Source organism: Schistocerca piceifrons, chromosome 1 (assembly GCF_021461385.2).
Source record: "Schistocerca piceifrons isolate TAMUIC-IGC-003096 chromosome 1, iqSchPice1.1, whole genome shotgun sequence".
Lineage (NCBI taxonomy): Eukaryota > Metazoa > Arthropoda > Insecta > Orthoptera > Acrididae > Schistocerca > Schistocerca piceifrons.
Window position 1 is genome coordinate 885,614,444 of NC_060138.1, and position 25,596 is coordinate 885,640,039.

The 25,596-nt window shown below is 39.3% G+C and overlaps 1 protein-coding gene across 1 annotated transcript in view; it reads left to right on the top strand.

Moving 5' to 3' along the window:
• LOC124716736 (integrator complex subunit 6-B) overlaps positions 1–25,297 on the top strand; it is a 33,743-nt gene extending 8,446 nt beyond the window's left edge. The window contains exons 5-15 of the mRNA XM_047243283.1: positions 6,250–6,381; positions 7,447–7,574; positions 7,957–8,124; positions 8,257–8,409; positions 11,383–11,610; positions 11,821–12,115; positions 21,429–21,629; positions 21,713–21,849; positions 22,889–23,315; positions 23,737–24,117; positions 24,228–25,297. Of these exons, the coding sequence (XP_047099239.1) occupies positions 6,250–6,381; positions 7,447–7,574; positions 7,957–8,124; positions 8,257–8,409; positions 11,383–11,610; positions 11,821–12,115; positions 21,429–21,629; positions 21,713–21,849; positions 22,889–23,315; positions 23,737–24,117; positions 24,228–24,445 (2,468 nt within the window). The 3' untranslated portion in view covers positions 24,446–25,297. The remainder of the gene's footprint in view (positions 1–6,249; positions 6,382–7,446; positions 7,575–7,956; positions 8,125–8,256; positions 8,410–11,382; positions 11,611–11,820; positions 12,116–21,428; positions 21,630–21,712; positions 21,850–22,888; positions 23,316–23,736; positions 24,118–24,227) is intronic.
• The last annotated feature ends 299 nt before the right edge of the window (positions 25,298–25,596 follow it).

Genomic DNA, 25,596 nt, shown 5'->3' on the forward strand with positions numbered 1-25,596 from the left:
AGTGTATCCTCATATCACAAAGCACAATATTCACTTAAGAACTGCTACATCTTCAGAAGACAGGCTCACTATAACACTACGATTCCTTGCTACTGGAGAGGGTTATGTTAGGTTAGGTCAGGTTACGTCTCCAATCTTCTTAATCAATTTTTGTATTCAGAGTGCCTCACGTTGTAAAGCGCTTCATCAGCTTCAGACATCTCTATTAATTTTGTAGTTGTCGGCACACACCAATTGTATTTACCGGCAATGGTTATAAAAACAATACAGACGACAGAACGCTGCAGCGATGCTAGCGCTCCATGTGGTAACATGTCACATTGCAGTGAACAGAAGACAAGCGGTTTCTTTGATCAAATATACAGCGAAGCCCTAGATTTGATCAAATATTGGATGACATTTGACAAAGTCCCTATTACACTATCAAATATCTTTGACAAAGATATTGGACAAAGAAATTTGATAGTGTAATACCGGCCTTATTAATATAAATCGTAATACAGTACATTAACATATGACGTACTGACTTCTGTTACTGATGCAAAAATAAATATCACTGTAATAACAGATCAAATAAGTACCATACTGTTTTTAGAAGCTTGTTTTACGTAAATTGTATCAAAGCAATCCTGTACCTATACACTGAGGTGTCAAAAGTTACAGGATTCTTCCAAATATCATGTTGGAACTCCACTTTCCCAGTGTAGTGCAGCAGCTCATTGGAGGATGGACACGGCAAGTCTTTGCAAGTCCCCTGTTGAATACTGAGCCCTGCTGCCTCTATAGCCCTTCATAATTGCAAGAGTTGCAGGTGCAGGATTTTGTGTACTAACTGACCTCCGATTATGTTTCATAAATGTTCGATGGGATTCATGTCGGATGACGGTTTGCCAAATCGTTCGTTTGAATTGTCCAGAATGTTCTTCAAACCAATCGTGAAAAAGTGTGGCCTGTGGCATGCTACATTGTCATCCATAAAAATTCCATCATTGTTTGGGACATGTAAGTCCATGGATGGCTCTAAATAGTCTCCATATAGGTGAACATAACCATTTCCCATTAGTGATTGGTTCAGTTGGAGCAGAGCACCAAGTCCACACCATTATGGAGGCACCACCAGCTTTCAGTGCCTTGTCAACAAATAGAGTCCATGGTTTCATGGGGTCTACACCGCAGTTAAACCCTACCATCAGCTCTTACCAACTAAAATCAGGACTCATCTGACGAGGCCACAGTTTTCCAGTCATCTAGGGTCCTACGGATGTGGTCACAAACCCAGGAGAGGCACTGCAGGCAATATCATGCTGTTAGGAAAGGCACTCATGTCGGTCATCTGCTGCCATAGCTCATAAATGCCAAATATTGCTGTGTTGTCCTAACAGATACGTTTGTCATACGCCCCACAGCTTTTTCACACAGTGCTGCTTGTCTGTGAGCACTAACAACTCTAGTTAAACACCAGTGTTCCGTCACTAAGTGAAGGCCACTGGTCACTGCGTTGTCCGTGGTGAGAGGTAATGCCTGAAATTTGATATTCTCAGCACACTTTGACACTGTGAATCTCTGAATATTGAATTCCCTAACGATTTCTGAAATGGGATCTCACGTGGCTAGGTCCAACGAACTACAATTCTGCATTAAAAGTCTATTAATTCTTGTTGTGTGGCCAGAATGTCGTTAGAGACATTTTCACATCAATCACCGTAGTACAAATGATAGCTCCGCCAAATCAGTGCCCTTTAATACCTTTTGTGTGCAATACTAATGCCTTCTGTATATGTGCACATTGCCATCCCATGACTTTTGTCACCTCAGTGTATACCATGATCAGCCATTCAGTATCCATTTCTGTATGTACTCATTCCTTCTGATGGTTCCATTCATGAAGATATTCACCTACGCACATCCAAGCTGTTACTGCATGCTTTCTAATGCCATCCATCCACTTTCCATTAGGTCACTGTATCTCTCTCTTAATTTATCTCTGGGAATCCAGCTAAGAACCCTTTGATTCATCTGCCAATAATTCATCTGGTTACATGTGTGACCAATCTCCGTTTCATTCTCTTTATGGTCATGATTACGTCTTCCTTCGTCTATTCATTTTTCTCCCTTTCCTAGCTATCACCAATTTTAATATAGTGGTATGCTTGCGACAGCATGAATACCTAAAATGTTCAAAGGTGCCGCAAATAAAAATGGGGTTTTCCCGTGCTCATACCTCGAGTTTTGTTGGTGATAATGACGTACGATCAGATGTTTGGGTTAGCCCTAGGGCTAGGAACCATTTGTATACCCAACAGAAGGATCGTCTTTGTGTTACTATCATACAGTACAAGGTCAAAGCATTAATATTACTTACACACTTCCTCCTGTTTAGGCAAATGGAGCAAATCAGTTGGTTCTTTCTTTATTTGTTGTGATGTAAGAAGACAGCTATGCACACCAAATGGGCAAAATTTTTACAATGTATTCCTAAGATCCTTATCTTAAACAACCCTGAAAATTTCATTGATGTATTTCTCCATTTCTAAGATATGGAGGGTCAAAGTAACCCTTCTTCTACATGAAAAATCCGCGATGAGGCAAAATCCAAATAATAAGTAACTGCACAAGTTGCTCCAATTTGAACAGTATATTTTCTAAGCTATCTCTCAGGGTTTCAAAAATCTTTGTCCGGCATTGACAAACACCCCAAAAACATTTTTTTAACTAAAATCTGGCCACAGATTCCAAGACAGCTATACACTGCAAGTAGCTGTAATTTTTGTGACGTATTCCTGAGATTCTAAGCTTGAACAACCTTTAAAATTTTCTTCATTATTTATCCGTTTCTGAGATTACAGAGGTTCACATTTATCCACTTGTACAAAAAAAGAAAGAAAAGAAACTGATGTGAGGCACAAATGTAGTTTATAAAGTGACATAGCACAGAGAAATATACTGTAAAGTGTGCCTGTTATCATCTGGGAACCCCATGTTGTTGTACTGAAGCACAAGCATAATTTTTTTGCATGTGAAATTCTGTCTGAGGTTTAATATTGGTTTTACATTATTTCAATTCCACATAAGTAAACTATGTCAGTTTTACTGACCAGTACATTTGTTTTCTTGTGAGTTACATGCTCTGCTGCCACAGGGAAAAGGAGGGAACCAGCAGAAAAATGCCCCTATTGGAGTGCAAAAAATGTGGATTTTCCTGTTTATTTAAAAGTCTCTGACTTAAAAGTGTGGTAACAGCTGCTTCACTCTACCTTCCTCAGCACCTTTAGAAACTTTTTCAAAAATTTTGGAATGCAAATATACCCACACTTTTTTGTGCTGTGAGAGGAGGAGCCAGTGGCAGTGGGAAAAAGACAAAGAAATAATAAATACTGGAATATAGCAGACAGTGGTTGTTGCAGAAAGAACGAAGGAGGCAGTGGCATTGTGAGAGAAAGAGAGGCACACAGTGGCAGAGGAACATAATTGAAAATGACAGTATAGTGCTAGGAAAAAAGTGGAGACAATGGGGGGAGGAGATAAAATTAAGAGAAAGTGGAAGGGGGTGAGAGACAGAGTATATGATAATAACAATGAGGAAGAGAGAGATAGTGATAGAGAGAAGCAGTGGGAAGAAATGAGATAGTAGCAGTAAGAGAGAGCAAAAGGGAGACAGTGACAGTGATAGGAGGAGGAGACTGTATTAGTAGGGCGAATGAAGGGGACTGTGACTGTAACAGACAGGGACACAAAGAGATAATGACAATGAATTGAGCTGAATGGGCGAGAAAGAGCAACTGGGAGTGGATGGATATGAGCGACTTAGAGTGATGGACTAGTGTGTGAGTTGCAGTGGGGGAGCTTGTGGGAGTGTGACATGAGTTGAATGTTAAAAAAAGTGTGAATATATTCACATGCCAAAATGTTTGGGAATTTTTTGAAGGTGCTGAGGAAAATGTAACGAGATATCTGGTACCCCACTTTTCAGTCAGTCTTCTAAATAAACAGGAACATATTCACATTTTTTGTGCATAGGAACTTTTTTTTCTGGTCTTTATTCTCCTTTGGCACACAGTTTCAAAAGTTTCATAGTAACTTTTGCCTGTCACTGCCTAAGATCAACTTGGTAATACACATTGAGTATAAGCTTAAAATTTTAAATGCAATGAAAGCTTGATGCTGAAAACCTATTCAGTAATTCAGGCTTTTCCAACTTTCTGTTTCTATTTTTGTGACTGCCCATCTTCACTGTCCTTGAGAATTCTTTTTGCTATATTGTTCATGCTATACAGAATTATTCCATTGTTGTTGCAGTCTATTTGCACTGGAGGTAAACTTCACAATGTCATTAGCAAGATGATGATGATGATGATGATGATGATGATGATGATGATGATGATGATGATGATGCTGTGTGGTTTGTGGGGTGGTCAACTGTGCGGTTATCAGCGCCCGTACAAATTCCCTACCTTTGCACAGTCCAAACTTGCCACTTTCATGAATCATTAGCAAAATGATCATGGTTTATTATTAACGTAAATGTCTTCATTATTTTCGTAGTTCAAGGAGCTGAAAACTTCCTTGATCATCACTGAGAAGAGTTTTGGTGGTATAGAATCTTATGTGATTACTCCTTCCATTATGAAGTTGTCACTATTCTGGTTAAGTGTAATGGAAGTTAGCACACAGAAGTGTATATTGTTTGTATGCTAACACAGGTTCAATTAATGCCTCATTTTTCGGGAATTGTCAGTTTTGTTGAGATGCATTTCAGACAAAGTGGCAATTCTTGCTTATTACTCCAGTCTGTGATTTTGTTCATAACTTTCAAATCATTTGTTCTGTAGTGACTTCTGAATGGACAAGGCTTATCTTTAAGCAAGGTGAATGTGGAAGAAGTTGGGCATACCCCAAGGCCTAAAGTCATTGCCATAGTCCCCTCAGTCCACTATGCCAATAGTCTTTCACCCACATTGGAATACATATGTTCTAGGAACTATGAAATTGCAGAAGGGCCTCTCATAAACCTAAACTGCAGCTAACGCACAAGGGTGTGAAGAATTTGCCAAAACACATCAGCAGTGCTAAACTTTGACAGTTTTGCAGAGCTACTCACAACAGTCTCGGTTCAATCCTGAGTACTTCTGGTACTTCTGTCTGTCAGAGCATGAGATCAACATTAGCAGTTTCCGTATTCATTACCTTCTAGCAGAGACCTTAAGTCTCCAGTCAAATGATTCAGTAGTGAGTGTGTTGCCCGTAATACATGGTCAAGGAGGTAGCAGACAATCATTTGTTACACTGTCTGCAGTGAGGGTTGGTGTGCACCAGTTTGTGACTGTTGATGATACTTGGCTCCATCATTACATACCAGAGTCAAAATGACTGAAAACAATGGACAAATGCTGATGATAGTGGACCAAAAGAATGCTAAGACCATTTTGTCACCTGGTACGGTGAGGACCAGTTTCTTGGAATTCCCAAGTAATAATCCTCATAGCTTACTTGGAAAAAGCTAAAACCATAACTGGACCCTATTATGCTTCATTGTTGGAGCATTTGAAATTTACTTTGGCTAAAAAAGACCAAGATTGCCATGCAAAAAAGTACTTTTTCACCAGAATAATGCACAGTCCTGCATGTCAGTGATAACAATGGTAATATTGCGTGAATAGAGCTTTGAATTGGTTCCTTAACCCCCAGTGAATTATTCCTGTTCCCCAAGTTGAAGCGTTGGCTTGCTGGGAAGTAATTTTCATCAAACGAGGAAGTGATGGTTGCAGTCAACAATTATTTTTCAGAATTTTACAGTATCTGTTTTTTATTTTATTTTTTTTATGGATTGAAAAAGTTGGAGGATCACTGTACCAAATGTATATCGCTCAAAGGAGACTTACGCTGAGAAGGAAAATGATGAGTTTGTGAAACAAACATTTTTTCCCCCCCCCCACTTGCTTTTGTACACGATTTATCAAACTACCCTTGCATATTGGAATATATATAATGTAGTTTCGGTATTAGTTTGCAGAAGTCACCAGAAGTAGATACCCCATTCTAAATTATATAATTAGGACTCAAACACAAATTTACACAAAAAAATAAGCTTGTTTATAAATGCAATAAAATGTCGATGTGTCTGTCATTCACAATAGATTTCTCCAAACATTATAACTAAGAAATTTATAGTAGTATAATGAAAATTTTGCTGTATAAATCTACTTCAAAAACTGTTGTTTTTTCTATGTTACTTGTTTGCTATGTTTTCAGGACGCTCATACTGTATAACATCACATCGTATGTTAATGCAGTGTATTGACAGTCTGGTACAAAAAGTACAAAGTGGTGTCGTTATCAACTTTGAAAAGATTGGACCTGATCCACTGCCTGTTACAAATGAAGGTAATAAGCATTTGTATGCAAATGTGGAAGTGTAAGTAAACAGTTGGTCTGTGATGCTCTCTTAAAAAGTTGCCATGGCTGGAGAACTGGTTTGTGCCCTGCATTGGCTGTGAGAAATGTGATATGAAATGCCTGTACTGGATGGGTAAGAGTGGAGCAGAAGCAGGTATTGGAATGTATGTACTGTATAGGAGTGATAGTAGTAAGGGCAAGATAGATTTCAGAAGTTAACAGAATGCCACTATGAGTGTGGTATGATGGAATTTGGGGTGGATATTTCTCTTTACAAAGGATGGTGACATGAACTAGGATATCAAATGTTCCAGTTCAAGGTGGTAGTTTAAACTGCGGAGACAGACAGTGGGCAGGGGGGAAGGTAGTGTTGCAGCTAGTGGGATTCTGAGTGTGAATGGAGAGTGTCTTTGGGGGAGCTTTGCGAAAGAAAATGGGGGGGGGGGGGGGGAGATAATAGACAAAGTGGAAATATTGTTGCCCGTTGGAAGATTACAGTTAACTAAGAGATTTCAAATGTAATGAATTCAAATAATTTCTTTTTAAGCTTTACACATATTTGTTGCGGTTATGGAATTGCTGGGACATGTTATGCGTGTGTGTATGCACAAACTTTTTTCTTGTGGTGTAAATTACATTAAGATGTTTCTTTTGAACTGATGTATACACACTGATTATGCTTGATCATTCACTGTGAACTGTGACAAATTAATACTTTGCTCGGCTGTGACTCAAGATACTACACCCATCCAGCTCTCTCCCTAAGTCAGCTTTCACACACTTGCATCTTGGCATATAATAGTCACATTTATAATATGGTAGAGCCACTAATACACTGGCCACAAGGGTTGAGTGACTGGAAGCCGTCTGTGGGACATTAAAACAATTACTTCCTGTCATTCCACAGTGGTCAGTGTATTAGTGGCATCACAAGACTGGAAAAAAAAAAGAAATATATACTGAATGTTGTAGCATGTTGTCAGAAACATGAGCTGTATTTGTGGTGATTTGAAAAAGACTCATGTTCACTTGAAATGTTTTTCTCCAACTTAGGTGGTAAATCAGACCAGTCAGACATAATACTGTTAGATGGTGATGGAGACAGTAGGAATGGAATGGAAAAGGATTGGGATAGAGAATATTCATCTCTATCTGAAGAGGAAAGTGCAAACAAAAGTGGAGTAAGTGTAGTTTGTGATTGCATTTAGAGGTTAATATTTACTGATGATCAAATGAAATTCTGTGTTAACAGATAGAAATATTTTTATATGTACAATTTATGCTTCACAAAAATGGTCTGTTGTATTATAGGAAATAATTATAAATAATATGAAAGCAGAGCCATGAATCTCTAGTGATAATAGCACTAATCTGAAACAATCAGGATTTTATCCAACTGTTGACTTGCATATGTTATTTAATAACATTCGTGATACAGCCTTAGAGGAAATTCCAAAGCTGTGTATAATCATTTTAAAGTGTATATAAACTGATGACAGAGATCCAGGAGAGTTAGATGAATATTTTGTGTAATGTTTCCCATTGTGTTTTACATTTTCATAGATAAGGCCAGGGAACAACCTGATGCCCGCACTACCCCCTGCTAACAGCACTGCTTGGCATTCCTGTAGAAGACTGATTTATGTTCCACGGTCTGCTCAGAAGGGATTTGCAGTTGGATTTTGGCCAATACCAGAGTCGTTTTGGCCTGATGTTAGTTCTTCAGCACTGGTATGTTTAAGCACATAAATTGAAGTGGGCTAAACTTGTTCTTTCATATTTTATTCAGATTTGTGTTAACATATGTATAAATTGAATGTTGCACAAGTTCTTCACATTATATGTTTTATTTTACTCTGGCAGCCACCAAGATCTGCTCATCCAAATGTGAAATTTACATGCACTAGTCAAGAACCAATGGCCATAGAAAGCCTTCCATTTGATAAGTATGAATTAGAACCTAGTCCATTGACACAATACATACTAGCTCGGAAGCAGCCAACAATATGCTGGCAGGTAAGTCACTTTTTTTCCCCCCCAGTGTTAATTTGCTCTGTGTGGTTCCAGTCACAAGAGTGGTGTAATAGTAAAGGATAGCTATAGAAATGACATTGTTAAGAAGTTGAAGTTTAGATTGGGGACAATGGCATACTTAGTGTTTTGTGCAGCAATGTTATCAGCGCACACCACAGGGTGTGATGGAAAGGAAAGAGGGTGTTTCAGCCTGCTTAGGTCCAGCCAATGATGGATCAGAGGACAAACTACATGTTTTGAAGGACTGCTGTCACATTCTCCTGTCAGTATATCGCACACTCGAAAATCTTCACACAGGAAGAAATGAAGGCTCTTGGAATTCATTACATCTTTAACATCTGCTCCCATCTTCTAAGTGGTGTTCCTCATTTCCTTCACTCAGATGGTGTCAGAGAATCGATTCTTTTGTGGCCATGTGTTTCATGCATCCATTGGCATTGGCCATATCAAATTAATATTTTGCTATCTATTGCATCAAGAATGGTATCTCTTTCTTGTGTAATTTCCCATATTATGTTGTTTCTGGTGTGTTCCAGTTTGAAGAGGGGACAACTTCTGAGCTGGAAATATAATCTCAAGTATCATGACTTAATTTTTCTCTGAATTGGTTAGCTTCCCACATTTCAGTGCCATATGTGGTGATACTGTTTGTTTACAATTGACTTGTACAGTAAGACTTTCATTCTCTTTGTAATTTTGTCATTCTGTAACAAGAACTTAAGTTGGTAAACTATCCCTCTTCTTAATGTAATTTTATTTTTGACATGCCTTGCACTTCTTACATTTGTTGTGAAGGTGATGCCCAAGTAATTTAATGAACATACATTTTTTAGAATCGTGCATCCAAATCTTCTTGGTCATCTTCGTCCACTATCACGTATTCTATCTCTTGTGTTTTTCAGGCCCCATTTTCATATTCTTAGTGCAATTTCTTGCACGTGTTACAGAAATCCTCTTTGTTTCCTATCATGTCTGGTCATTGGCAAAGAGTAAAGGTAAAAAGTTCTTGTCCCATAAGGATTCCCATTCCATGACATTTCCACTTCCAATCTTGCAAAAAAGTGTGTCATAGTGAGCACCCTTGTCTTCTACCCTTATTTATGGAGAATTCTTGAAGTGTTGTTACCTACTTTAACCACACTGTTGCTACCATCATATAAGTTTCTTATTGCCTGGATGTCCTTAACTACAAACACACAAATTTTGCATCGCTATCCACAATTTACTATTGGGGCTGTGTTATATGCCTTCTGCAGATCAAAAAAGTTTAGTGAACTATTGTTCCCGTTTCCAGCTTCTTTGTAGTGAGGTATTGAGGTGATAGTGCAATTTGCACATGAGCATCCTGCTCTAAACCCATTTTGCTCCCCCAACTATGTTATTTGTGCTTCTATTTTATGCTTTATTGCTTTACCATACAGTTGGACTATTGTACAAATAAAAAATAATAATTATTATTATTTAATTTTTGGACTAAAACTGCAATATTTCAGTCTAATGTTATTTCGGGCTAAGCTATACATCAGTCTGTGACTAAAACCAGGTGTTAAAACTTTCACATTCGTTGGCCTCACAAACGCTCAACCAAATTACCACATTCTAGTCTAACCAAGCACAATTTAATTTCTTGTTCTTTCACTCACAGCAATTGAAGCTGTGCCATTGGGTCCTAACCTAACCGCGCTAAAGTAATTTGTGGCACATTAGGAAAAACATCAAGTATTTGTGACTGCAGTGAAGATGTGAAAGATTTCTATATTAGCTCATGAAATTCATTGCCTCATTTCTCGCCTTTCATTGGTTATGTGAAAGTATCAGTCAACTGGCTCCACAAAGCTGACGCATTGCCAACCTATGAGAAGTAGAGAAACACAGCCATTACTGCTGCTGGCCTGAACTAGACTTTAGCCCTGTTAACATAGTAAAACGGCTATTGCATCTTAAATTAGAAATTATATTAAAGACGGAAAGAACATACAGTTTGTAAGTCATATTTGATTCTGATTGTGAAGGCAACCACATCCTTAATTTAGATTCCATCCACTTTGGACAAGCAGTTTTTATACATTTTGTTGAATCAGCTGGAGTTTCTGACTTCTATATTAATTGCATTTTTTCCAGACATTTCACATTTGCAATCTTGTCTTTCATTGTTTAGTGGGCAGCTCTATATTGCGCTACATGATATTAGGGTGGATGGTACACAACATACAATCAGTTGAGAAATATATTTCTTCAGTTAAAAAAAATAAAAAATTCAAAAAGTCTCCTGAATGGTGTTCTGTTAACATGTGAAGTAACAGAAATATTCAATGTTTGAAAAAGGATTCACAGTATAAATTAAAATTACTATTCCCATGCTTTCATCAGTTATCAAATTAAGTACTCTTTGATGTCTCAGGATGTTTGCTATCAAAATCATGTCTTTCAGCAAACTGGCTGACAAAGCTCTCCCCCCCCCCCCCTCACCCCCCACCCCTCCCAATCTCCAATTGATCCAGTACCACTTCATAAGCCACACAATCTACCCATATAATCTTCTATGTTCACCACATTATGAAAGGGTCTATTTCATTTTTATATTAATCTTGCTCACGAATGTTCATTTCCATATGTCCTACATGAATAATTTCAGAAGAGATTGCCAGACACTAAAATTTTATTTGGTGCAATCTGGCCTGAGCTGCCGGAGTTGTTGGTCATGTGTGCTTGAAGTGCGCTTGCTTGCTTTTGTGTATGAATGGTGATAAAGGCAGTGGTTGAAAGCTGTGTGAGAGTGTCTTTCCGTTGTGCCTGTCTCCAACTTGATGTGTCTTCTTTGCAGTGAGTAGCAATCTTTACCAACATTATTGTTATTAGATATTAACATATTCCTCGATTCTAGAAATTATTCATTTATTTTCTAGCCTGCATTTTATATTGTGTTTGTTAATTTATCTTGTAAATTTTTTGCAGGTGTTCGTAGCAAACAGCTACAAAAATTCAGAAGTTGGTCATCCATTTGGGTACCTGAAAGCAAGTACACATCTTACATGTGTGAACTTGTTTGTCATGCCTTATAATTACCCAGTATTGTTGCCTTTATTGGACGAGCTAATTAAAGTACATCGAATGAAACCAACAAATGAATGGCGCATACAATTCCAAAGCTACATGCGCACAATGCCTTCGTACTATGCTGGCGTAAGTAACAGAGTTGGTTTTTGTTGTTGTTGCCATTGTAGTGGTGTTCTGTATCATTTTCTGTCTTTGTTTTTATAGTCTTACTTCTTTTGTAATTATCTGTTACCCATTGCAGAGGAAAATATGTACACTTTTTATGAGGGTTGGTTGATTGATTGTCTTTTTTGTTCAATGTTCTTATGGTTCTAATGTATTTACTTTTTTCTTTAGCCATTAAGAAGAGCATTAACTCGGATGAATGTACCAGGCAATCTTGTACAGACACTGATTCCAGATACACTAGACAATTCACTTAGTTATAGTGTATTGAATTACTTGAAACGACTAAAGAATCAAGCAAAAATTGAGTTTGATCGACTTTGCAGTGAAGTTGGAAGTAAGGCAGCAAATGTAAATAATAGTGGGAAAGGTCTGTCTTCTCCGTCAGCATCAATAACGGAGGGAATAAGAGTTACCGCTAGATCTTCTCTCAAGAAGGATCTTGTATCACATCCTCTGCTTCAAGGTAATATTTCCAATTAGGTTTACACTAATGGATAAAGTGTCACCATACCAACTGTTTGAACAAGTTGGAAAATGATTATTTTTTCCGTAGCAGTGCGTGTTTCATGTAACAAAAATTAATAATTCATTGTTGTTGACATGAGGTGAACTCCTACCAGTGTTGAGTAACTGATGCTTACAGTTATTATTTAGTTGGCTTGCTTATTGTCACCCAGTTTTGGATGGCAAAATTTGTAATTAAATCCTGTCAGTACTTTATTGCTGAGCTATGAGTTTGTTATATCAATTACAAAGTTAATAATGCTTCTGAACTATTAAAACAGATAGGCTTACAGTGACAATGTGAAATTTGGAGTATTCATCCTTGTCAGTTTTTTATGGCCCGTAATTATTGGTTGTATATAATCCCTAGGAAAGACATTTAATTTAATTTTCATTTTTCTGACTCTCACCTTTCACAGCTAATTTTATTGGGATATGCTACAGGAAACACGATTATTTATCACGGTGGTTTTTTTAAACATGAAGTATGTTATAATGAATATTTGAATCATCTGTAAAGGAAGTATAGCAACATAATCAGGACAGATCTGCTGTTAGTAGTTGAGCAGCTGAAAGCTAATGATAGCTAAATTTTACATAGCCTTTTCTGCTACACCCAGGAGGTGTTCTTTAAGCACTGAAGTAGCTCTTTATTTGGCTTAAGGAACCTGGGTAGGATCCGCTCTGGTCTTCTTGTGCTAATTGATTGGGGAGTGACTGACAGACAGGGAAGGCTATCTTGGGTAGGGCCTAAATATGTGTTCCATAAATTAAGATTAATACAGCTGCAAAAGCTATTGGATGGTGGGTTTATTAAAGTATTTTGTTGTTGTATATGTGCACATCATCTAGTTTAGTACATAAATGACCCCTTAGTATAATGTAGTCCATATGCTGCTCATTCTCCATCATTTTGTGAAAACACAGTGCTTGTAGAATATAACTGTAGTGTGTGTCAGTTGTACTAGAATTTGCTCTTCACAGTATGTGGTTCACAGAAGGGTTTCCTGCTTTTTGTCTGTGCTATTTCCAGTAGTTTTAGTATTTTGCACATAAAAGTCTTAAAAATTGTGTTTACTCTTAAATACTGCAAAATTCCATAATTGTGCCAATAATTCTCACCTAATGTTTTTTTTGAAAGCACATCTTCCCAGAGGGACTTGGGAGAAGGTAGAACACATTTCAGCATTAGTCATTGTAGTGTGCATTGGCACATACAGTTTTATAAATCTTCAGCTTGTTTGAAACACCTGAAAAAAATTTATGCTTAGAAACTGTCTTTCCCTGTTCTGTCGGTGCAAAGATTAGTTGCTCTTATTATTTTATCATATTTTACAGATCAGATAAAATTAGTGGATTCTATTTCTTAAATCTGGCATCCACAGAAGTACATTTAGCATTTCCAGGCAAAGCGTGTTTTATGATCAGGTCTTTTTTCTGTAGCGCGCGCGTGCTCTAGAGCATCTTCATCAGGGACCCCATCTTCCCTTGGATGTGCGGAGTTCTTGCAAGATCCCCCTGCATCACCTCCAAGTCTTCATTTTTGATGTGGTGGTTGATTCTTCTTTTATCTTTTGTGTCGTCTCATTGCCCTTCTCAAGTATTTGAAGTCTTCTCTGTTGCCCGCGTGTGCGGGCAACTGTGCTGGCTTCTCCCGGCGCGGACGGTGCGCCTCCTGTGGCGGCTGTTTGGCGGCTGCTGGTGTGGCCGTCATCATTGCCGCAGACAGTGCAGTGACGGCTGCAACCAGGGTTTTTTCTTGCGCTGCAGTTGCAGCGCCTTGCCTTGGCGCAGCAGAGTGACGGGCAGTGGCTGCCGTGTTGCCACTCCTGCCTTCACCCGTTGTTGTGTTGTCTTTTTTGCGCATTTTCCCCTTGAGGGAGTCCACGCGCTCGTCCTCGGGTGTGCCCTCGCAAGCACGTTTGCCGGCGCGGATGCGCCTTCTTCTGTTCCCCACAGTGGTGGGGGCGTCGTTGGCACCTGCAGCTGCCATCGTCGACCTCGCTGTTGCCTGCCGCCTCGCCGGTTTTGCATCTGGGCGCGAACGGCTGAGGGAGGGGCTGGCAGACTTCTGTGCCTTCTGCCCGTGCTGGTGAGCAACCGCGGCTTTGAATACTTCACAGCCGCGATTCTCGCCACATGCGGGCTGCCGCAGTTCACACACTTTGGTGTGCGCGTCCTCGGAAGTGGGTAGAGCTTACTTGCGTGGGCGCCAGCGCACTTCACATATGCCTCGGGAAAAGAACAGTGGCGAGCCACGTGTCCCATCCCCTGGCAGAGGAAGCACTGGACCCCCTCCCCCTCTCCCTCCCCGCCCCCCTCAATTGTGGTTTTCTGTGTACCGAGTTTCTGTTTGCACCCAGTGCCTCCATCTTCATATTTTTTTTCTCCTTCATTTAGTTAAGTTAATATTCCTATTTGCCCTTATGTACACTTAACCTTACAGGAAATTTAATATAAACAGTCATTTACAAGCAAGTTTATTAGTAAATACTCATTGATAATTGAAAAGTCATCAAATTTTTTTCCATGCAACAGAATTATTTTAAAAGTTTTGTTGCATAATTGCACTGGGTTCACCAAATCTACTATGGAAGAGAGATATTGGGGGCAAGGAATGTGTAAAATGGCTCTGTGGGTGTTGGAGGGACATAGGAGAAAATGGATGTGTTTACATAACCTAACATGGTTTTTGATGTTTGAAAGATAATATAACCAAATTTTGCATTTCAGATAATTATGTTTGGGGTACATTCTGGAATTTTCTCAAATTTTTCCTCAAAAAAATTGGAAAATTTTTGCAACACGTGCTATCACACAAGGAACATTTTCACAAAATTTACTTTACTTATAACTTTCATATTGTGGTAGGTAGTTCTTAGTAATCAGATAAGCAAACATATGGAACAAATTTTTTAATATCAGTTTTAGAGCTCTTAACAATTTATTTTAAAAAATTATGTGTATGAAAAAAAACCATTTCAGTTTCACAGAAAAGTAGATAATTTTGACAGAATACAAGTAGAAAAAATTTGTAACACAGGAAGTTGTGTTATACTATGAACAAAGTGTGCAGAAAATTTCATTTTTCTGTCTCCAGTGGTTCAGAGGAAAATGTTCCTTATACACTGAAGAATGAAAGTTCCAGGAAATGCACATAAAAGATTTTATAAGTCAAAAATTTGAACATGGCTGAAGCAGCAACTGTTGAAAATCTTCACGGTAAATGATAACAGCCAAACAGTTGTAGGATAAAGATTTATTAAAATCCTTGACCACAGTTTCAGTATATCTAAATATACCTTCATCAGAAGTGAAAATACTCCTGAACAGGGAGATACCTTCATTAGCAAAAAGGTCAGCAACATAACTGAGATACAAGAAAAAATGAAACACTTACAGCTTTAAGTACCATGAAAATTACCAAAGTATTACAAGCACAAAAACTTTTAGTCACTTAACCAAATTCACATCCTGCAATGGAGGTGCTTAAAACAATCGTACCAAAGGTGTCGTCAATAGTTAAAATTAAAATATCACCTCCATCAGTACAACATATTTATGAAGAGATGGTAAATGCAAACATGCATACTACATACTATCAGTACTCAGCCTGTGAACTAGTGTGAAGAGGGTGCGGAAGCACTAGTCTGGCTGACTAAAAGCTAGTTTTCTTGTCTGTTGATGCTGGTGAGATGCTCCTTTCCAGTCTTGTTGGGATTTTACGTATTTTTGATGATTGTTGTTCGCAGTTTTTGATTTGTTTGTGTGGTTTAAGTGATTCTGTTATGTTTTTTATTCATGATGACAGATGGTTTCGATTTACTTCAACATTTTGTTCGTTTTCGCTAGTATGTATCCTAGCCTTTAATTTGCACAAGATTCTCAGGCATAATACTAATGCCCTCTCTCGTTGGATATGTTCCTTAGTGCAAGCTTCACCTGCTTGACACTAGGACACAGGCAAATTGGTGTTCATATTTTCTATTGTATGCAGGTGTTTTAAATGATTCTGATATGTTTTATTTATTAAGACAGAGTGTTTGAAGTAGCATAACCTTTAAAATTTTGACACGCATGAGTACGTATCCCGGGTTTTAATGTGCGCGACTGTCTTACGCATACCGCAAGTGCCCTCTCTCGTAGAAACTGTCTGCCCTAGTGCTTCCACACCCTCTTCATGCTAGTGCACAGGCTAAGTACTGATAGTATGCCATGTTCTCATTGACTATATCTTCATAAATACGCTGTACTGATGGAGGCGATATTTTAATTTTAACTACTAACGATGCCTTTGGCACGATTCTTTTAGCACCTCCACTGCAGGATGTGAATTTACTAAGTGACTAAAAGTTTTTGTGCTTGTAATACTGTTCTGGTTATCACCTTTCTTAAAGCTGTAAGTGTGCGTTTTTTTCTTTTATCTCAGTTATGTTGCTAAGTTTTTTGCTAATGAAGGTGTCTCCCTGTTCAGGTGTATTTTTGCCTCTGATGAAGGTATATTTAGATATATCGAAATCGTGGTCAATCATTTCAATAAATCTTTTCATCCACGTGCTATCACGTGAAACACACAGATTTGTAGAAGGCAAGGAGCCATTTACTTCTGTCTCAATGTCTTTGTAAAACAAAACTGCCTATCTCATTGCTGCTGACAGACTGCTATTGCATTCTGTTTCCAAGGTGTTCAGAAGAGGAATGTTCAGTGTTGAGTACAAGGCAGACAGAGATGGCATATTCATTATTGCACAAAACAAATTGCTACCTTCCCTTCCAACACCAACTTTCCTATAACAGAATTACATTTTGGCTTCATACACCCAATTCTTAGCAGTTGATGTTTTGAATTGAATGTCAGTTTGACAGCTGTCGCAGAACAAGTGCATATTACACACAATACCATATCTGTCATTGCTGTCATATAATCTTAAAGATTTATTGCCTCAGTTACCACATGCACACAAATTTCTAATAATAGAACACACAATCTCTAAATCAATTATCCTAAAATCACTATTCACTTTGTCTGTTGTGGACTGAAACTCTACACCAGTTCAGAGTTTCTTCTGTGAACTGCTCGTCGTCTTAGCTTCGCAGTTATCTTCCGCTGAATTATGTTGACTCATTTGTTAAAACTGTGTGTTCACATGTAAATGGTGAGCTTTATTCACTTTCGTAAACACTTTACCACTATATCTTGGCATTTCAAATGGTAAATCGTACAAAAAAGCATGAACACAAAATTCTCACACTAACAGCAGAACTGAAATGTTTATATTCCTGCGCCACAGACAATAACAGCTGCCAAATATAGCTAGCGGAAGGCAAAGATAACACGACGTTAACAGGTCCACAGCATTCTATACTCTTCCAATGCTTTTATGACACCAGGAAGTAATAAAACATCGCAAACAAAAGAGTGTTCTCTAGAAAAGTAGACGTGGTGTTGTGCAGTGATTGAAAAAAGACAGCTTTTTATCATTTGTAGTTTGATTTAATCATATATATATATATATATATATATATATATATATATATATATATATATATATATATATATATATATATATATATAAAAAAAAACAAAGATGATGTGACTTACCAAACGAAAGCGCTGGCACGTCGATAGACACACAAACATACACACAAAATTCAAGCTTTCGCAACAAACTGTTGCCTCATCAGGAAAGAGGGAAGGAGAGGGAAAGACGAAAGGATGTGGGTTTTAAGGGAGAGGGTAAGGAGTCATTCCAATCCCGGGAGCGGAAAGACTTACCTTAGGGGGAAAAAGGGACGGGTACACACTCTCTCGCGCGCGCGCGCACACACACATATCCATCCACACATTACAGACACAAGCAGACATATTTAAAGACAAAGAGTTTGGGCAGAGATGTCAGTCGAGGCAGAAGTGCAGAGGCAAAGATGTTGTTGAATGACAGGTGAGGTATGAGTGGTGGCAACTTGAAATTAGCGGAGATTGAGGCCTGGTGGATAACGGGAAGAGAGGATATATTGAAGAGCAAGTTCCCATCTCCGGAGTTCGGATAGGTTGGTGTTAGTGGGAAGTATCCAGATAACCCGGACGGTGTAACACTGTGCCAAGATGTGCTGGCCGTGCACCAAGGCATGTTTAGCCACAGGGTGATCCTCATTACCAACAAACACTGTCTGCCTGTGTCCATTCATGCGAATGGACAGTTTGTTGCTGGTCATTCCCACATAGAATGCATCACAGTGTAGGCAGGTCAGTTGGTAGATCACGTGGGTGCTTTCATACGTGGCTCTGCCTTTGATCGTGTACAGCTTCCGGGTTACAGGACTGGAGTAGGTGGTAGTGGGAGGGTGCATGGGACAGGTTTTACACCGGGGGCGGTTACAAGGGTAGGAGCCAGAGGGTAGGGAAGGTGGTTTGGGGATTTCATAGGGATGAACTAAGAGGTTACGAAGGTTAGGTGGACGGCAGAAATACACTCTTGGTGGAGTGGGGAGGATTTCATGAAGGATGGATCTCATTTCAGGGCAGGATTTGAGGAAGTCGTATCCCTGCTGGAGAGCCACATTCAGAATCTGATCCAGTCCCGGAAAGTATCCTGTCACAAGTGGGGCACTTTTGTGGTTCTTCTGTGGGAGGTTCTGAGTTTGAGAGGATGAGGAAGTGGCTCTGGGTATTTGCTTCTGTACCAGGTCGGGAGGGTAGTTGCGGGATGCGAAAGCTGTTGTCAGGTTATTGGTGTAATGCTTCAGGGATTCCGGACTGGAGCAGATTCGTTTGCCACGAAGACCTAGGCTGTAGGGAAGGGACCGTTTGATGTGGAATGGGTGGCAGCTGTCGTAATGGAGGTACTGTTGCTTGTTGGTGGGTTTGATGTGGACGGACGTGTGAAGCTGGCCATTGGACAGGTGGAGGTCAACATCAAGGAAAGTAGCATGGGATTTGGAGTAGGACCAGGTGAATCTGATGGAACCAAAGGAGTTGAGGTTGGAGAGGAAATTCTGGAGTTCTTCTTCACTGTGAGCCCAGATCATGAAGATGTCTTCAATAAATCTGTACCAAACTTTGGGTTGGCAGGCCTGGGTAACCAAGAAGGCTTCCTCTAAGTGACCCATGAATAGGTTGGGGTACGAAGGGGCCATCCTAGTACCCATGGCTGTTCCCTTTGTTGGTATGTCTGGTCTTCAAAAGTGAAGAAGTTGTGGGTCAGGATGAAGCTGGCTAAGGTAATGAGGAAAGAGGTTTTAGGTAGGGTGGCAGGTGATCGGCGTGAAAGGAAGTGCTCCATCGCAGCGAGGCCCTGGACGTGCGGGATATTTGTGTATAAGGAAGTAGCATCAATGGTTACAAGGATGGTTTCTGGGGGTAACGGATTGGGTAAGGATTCCAGGCGTTCGAGAAAGTGGTTGGTGTCTTTGATGAAGGATGGGAGACTGCATGTAATGGGTTGAAGGTGTTGATCTACGTAGGCAGAGATACGTTCTGTGGGGGCTTGGTAACCGGCTACAATGGGGCGGCCGGGATGATTGGGTTTGTGAATTTTAGGAAGGAGGTAGAAGGTAGGGTTGCGGGGTGTCGGTGGGGTCAGGAGGTTGATGGTGTCAGGTGAAAGGTTTTGCAGGGGGCCTAAGGTTCTGAGGATTCCTTGAAGCTCCGCCTGGACATTGGGAATGGGATTACCTTGGCAAACTTTGTATGTGGTGTTGTCTGAAAGCTGACGCAGTCCCTCAGCCACATACTCCCGACGATCAAGTAACGCAGTCGTGGAACCCTTGTCCGCCGGAAGAATGACGGAGCATCGGTCAGCCTTCAGATCACGGATAGCCTGGGCTTCAGCAGTGGTGATGTTGGGAGTAGGATTAAGGTTTTTTAAGGAGGATTGAGAGGCAAGGCTGGAAGTCAGAAATTCCTGGAAGGTTTGGAGAGGGTGATTTTGAGGAAGAAGAGGTGGGTCCCGCTGTGGCGGAGGACGGAACTGTTCCAGGCAGGGTTCAATTTGGATAGTGTCTTGGAGATTTGGATCATTAGGAGTAGGATTAGGATCATTTTTCTTCATGGTAAAGTGATATTTCCGGCAGAGAGTACGAGTGTAGGACAGTAAATCTTTGACAAGGGCTGTTTGGTTGAATCTGGGAGTGGGGCTGAAGGTGAGGCCTTTGGATAGGACAGAGGTTTCGGATTGGGAGAGAGGTTTGGAGGAAAGGTTAACTACTGAATTAGGGTGTTACGGTTCCAAATTGTGTTGATTGGAATTTTGAGGTTTTGGAGGGAGTGGAGCTGGAAGTGGGAGATTGAGTAGATGGGAGAGACTAGGTTTGTGTGCAATGAGAGGAGGTTGAGGTTTGTTGGAAAGGTTGTGAAAGGTGAGTGAGTTGCCTTTCCGGAGGTGGGAAACCAGGAGATTGGATAGTCCACCTCAAAAAACTATTGTTTGTTTTGTGTGTCTATCGACCTGCCAGCACTTTCGTTTGGTAAGTCACATCATCTTTGTTTTTAGAATATATCATTTTTGCCCAGTTGTGCCTACACCCCCCCCTTTAGAATAGGGTATGTTACAAGGTGACCTTTCCTGAAGTTTGTGATTTTGCTTATAATAATTTGAAGATACATATTACTGTCATTAGCTATAATGATCATAAATTATTTCGTGACAAAATTATTTAATTAAATGGATAAAATATCTATTCACGAAGTTGCGGCGGTATACATACATAAGACGGTTGCAATTGGCAAGCTTTTGGAGCTTTCCTTCTCATCCTGTACGGTAAGTCTCCCCTGACCTGCCATTCTGGGTGACTTCGCAAGATCTACACCTTTTCCTAGACCTCTCCAGTCCTTTTCCTTCACCCCTCTTCCATCCCCTTCAACCCTTCTGGCTGAAGGAGCAACCACTGGCTCCGAAAGCTTTCCAATTACAACTGTCTTCTATGCGTAGTTCCTACAGCCGCTTGTGATTAGGTTTTTTATCTATCTAATTAAATAATTTGTTTCTTGTATGAAAGCATTCTTAAATTGAAATGAGGTGCTTGTGTGGAATGGTGCCTCTGGGTTTTTTATCGTGTTGATGTAAAAATTAGTACTTTTTAAGTGGTAGAAGCTAAACTATTGAGCAGAGAGGATTTGAGTCATGTATCGACTGTATTATTTTGAAAAATTTGACTAATTATTCCAGATCAACAAATTCATGTCCTTATTGCCTTCTACTTTTGTTTGGTTAGGTTGTAAGTAGTTGCTTCTGAATCTACTGACATAATTCATTTATATCGCTATTCCACAGATAAATTTACATCATTACGGGAGCAACTAAATGAATTTGGTGGTTTTGTTGTTGGTTTGGCGAGGGGAAAGAATCAAAAAGGACGCCAAAGTTATCGAAACCCTTTCGATGTGCCTCGCCACTGTTTGCTGGAACAAGTGGTTCGTATGAGAGCTAATTTCCTTCAGTCTTCCCCTGCACAGACAAAGCTTGTGGATGATGGTAAGTAGGTATGTAAGCTGTATTTTACTCAGCTGTATTAACCCCCATATCAGTTAACAGCCTATTTCTCCTGCACCTTCTAGATTACCTCCATAGCATGCCTGTCGGCCAGATGGGAAACTATCAGGAGTATTTGAAACGTATGCAACCACAGTTGAGAGAAATTGAATCGACACCTGTTCGACAGCATATGTTTGGTAATCCCTTCAAGATTGACAAGGTAATGTTTGACTCTTTATGACTTGAAGATACTGTAATAAAACACCTTGCATTTTGTACCTACCTGGGACGGAGATACTACTTGATTATTGTCATGTGGGTGGTCACCACAGCCTCAGTAAATTTGAAAGGCCAGGCTGTATAGTAAATTACAGTATTCTGCCCTGCCGGTTTTGGGCATGGCCCATCGTTGAGCACACTTATAGCAACAGCTGTGAATACAACCTTCTCTCCTCATCAAAAAGTTGCATGCCATGTGTATGTATGCATAACATGGTCATCAATGTTGGCCATTGAGAAATGCTTTGCTATACAGCACACTTATACACACTTGCTCATTTAACTGACACGTAAGTGTGATTGTGCAGTAAATCGTAACTGTCAGGTGATGAATGAATGTTGACAACCTTGTTTTGCACATGCATGGCACACAATTTTTTGATGAGGCAAGGACGATGTATCCACATCTGTTGCTATAGGTGCACTTAAAAGTAGGCTGTATCTGAAACCCTGTAGTGTAGAATAAAGAACTTAATATACAGCCTGGTGGAACAATGTCCTCCTTGAGATATTGCTTTCTTTTACAGTTAACATTTCCAGATACTTTACAGCATTGTATATGTTCGTGTATTGAGTTACAGTGGTGCTAATAATGTATGAATTTTACTTAGTGTAACCAAAAGCTGAGGTAGAAAGTATGGTGGTGCAAAAAGGCATTGTGTGAACATTTCTTTCCATTAGTAGCTTAGGCAAAAATATCTTATTTGTAATAAATACCAAAATCTGTTTTGCACAGCTTCTGCTTCCTAAGGAAATATTTTCTTTAGTCTCATGTGTTAATCTAGTTAGAAGAGCTTTATCTAGTTGTAGGTAATTAGAAATTTTGTTTTTGCTCCTTAAGTCTAATCTTTAATTGTTGATTGATGAACTAGTGAGAAGTCATCCTGTATTTCTGAAAACAAATAATTTACAGTATGTTTGTAAGAACATAATTAGATGATAAATTGAAAATTAATAATTTTTAAATATTTGTAATGCAGAGAATGATGGTGGATGAAGCTGACATAGACCTTGTTGGAAGTGGCAGTGGAGGACATGGTGCAAGTGGATCTCACCGGAGTGGTACAAAAAGAACTGCTTCTCATTCTGGTATTGACCCTGGATCACCTAGACCTCCCAGTAAAAGGAAACCTGGTCCGATACCAAAAGATGTGGTTGTACGCAGACCATCTTCACCATTGCCATCACTGTCTCCTTCTCGTAGCCCGCCATCTTCTCCAGCACATGTTTGGTCAACTCCGGGGTTTGCAGCAGATCCTTTACCACCCGTTTTAACACCCATGTTACCTCTCCCAGACCGCCCATCATCTGTGATATCTGACTCTGAAAATGATGACTCTAATCTCTCCAGTCAGGATATTGGTGCATCAGGGCCACCAAAGTTGGTTATGGTGAATGGTGACATCGGTAAGTTGAGCTGTGTAACTGTGTTGTTGATATTTAGTTATAAGAAATTCTCTCTCTCTCTCTCTCTCTCTCTCTCTCTCTCTCTCTCTCTCTCTCTCTCTCCCCCCCCCCTCCCCCCCCCCCCTCTCCCCTGGTTGCTGTAGTTGCAAAACAAGCTCCTAGGCATGCAGATGGGCAAAGGTCTGCTTTCCTTCATATGTGTAGTAGTACCATGTATCTTGTTAGTAAATGCCAGATACTAAATAACTGCAGAGTGCAGAAATGCATCACTGTTCATGATTTTTGCAGCTAGTAAATTATAAAGTGCATGATAAAGCAGACAAGTGTTTCAATAAGTGCAAAGTAAGTCTCAGTTGGTCAGAAGTTACAAATGTTATGTTGAATTATGTGTTATAAATTAAAATCATTTTTCATTTTGTAGGTGAAAATGGGGGACCACCACACTTGGGACCACGATGCGTTTCACCTCCTATGCAGGAAACTTTACCTCCTCCTGTTCTTGTGCCATTGACAAACCATTTATCAGAACAGTTTCCATTGAGTAGGCGACAATCTCCCCCTTCTAGCCCATCATTTACAAATCACTTGACATTTGGAGATACAGATATGAGAGATCAAAACTTCAGCAGTGCTAATCAGATAGGTAGCAATCATGTTGGTACTATAGGGCCAGAACCATCAGTCAAAGGACAAAAAAGTATTGCATATTCTGAATTGAGCAAGAAGGAACTGGCTGAAATAAAGAGACATAATATGAAAGTGCGGACTCTGGCGTACAAAGAAGTGCGTAGGCCAGGAAAAAGTAAGTATGATAGTTACATTAATATTAGAGTGGCTTCTTGCCTCCTATAATAACATAAAGCATAATATATAAAGGACTTACATTTTTACTCTTTATGACTTCTGTTACAGATTTTGGTCCCCTGTTTAACCACCTAAAAACTATGAAAGGTGACTTAAATGTGAAAATGAAACTGATGCGGGAAGTGATCCATGAATCATTGCGTTTTAAACGACGGACATTAGCAAATTTGCTTGAAGAATTCTTGCACACAATGGTTGCGAACTCTAATCATAACATGTTATTGATTCATCCTCAGAATAATAACGGTGCGACAAAATTAGGATGAAAAAAAAAGTTTTATACAGATCTATTACACATTTTCAGATGGCAGTAAGAGATCTATTTTGTGAAGTATGTACTCCATTTATTGTAGGGAGTAAACTGTTGCCTTTGATGTTTAGTATTGTAGTATTTGGAACAGAGATCTGTCTGCTCACAGTCACAATGGATAAAGTTCAGTAGCCTCCAAAATTGATTTCCCAAGGAAAAGTTGTCTTTCTGGGCATTATTTTTGCAATAGCACAACAAACTAGGACTGATATGTTATCACACAAATCTAATTTGTTCTAAATACAGAAGCAATTCTACATAATGCCTGTGAAAGAAAAACCAAAAGAAAATTTCAGTATTTATGTATTTCAGATCCCTCAACGTGAAGTTACATTGAAAAGCAGCATTAAAAACAGTTCATCTTTCCTCAAACACTGCATATAACATTAAACGGGTATTTTTTGTAAAAACCACCAGTAGGATGTATGTAGAGAAAGATTGTCTGATAACATAGATTTTTGTGGGCACTCAGTGCCAAACCTGTACAAAAGTGTGTCTGTTGTTGTTTTTGATAGGTTTTTAACTTGTTGAATTTACTATTTTGTTGTGCTGTTCTGAGGTCATGGTGAGATTGGACATTGTTATAGCGATCTTTGTGTTGTGTGTTTCAACAATGTTTAAAATCGAGATGTCACCCCCGATCATGCTTTAAACAAGGGAGAGTGTTGAAGAAGTAGTAATAGGACTCTTTTTTTATCAGTTGGCTGATAGTTTTAAAAGTGCTGGATCACACTGTCTTTCAGTACCGAGAATTTTATTCCAGTGTGAATATTTGTTACAAATGTATTAAATTATTATTTTACACATATAGAATGGAGTGGTAAGTTATTTTTCAGATTTGGCATTATTGGTCTCCCACTTCTAACAACAGGTAAGTTCGCTGCTGTAGCAAAATTAAGCCATTTTATAACCAAACACACAAGTATCATAGAATATTTTTGTTGTTGTTGTTGTTGTTGTTAGGGAGTTGTTGCATAAGACCTTATTGTGAATTACAGTAGTGTTATCAGGAAGATCAGAATATCTTCTTGACATATTCTTGTTTTACTAAGTACCGTATTTACTTGAATCTAAGCCGCACCTGAAAAATGATACTCGAAATAAAGG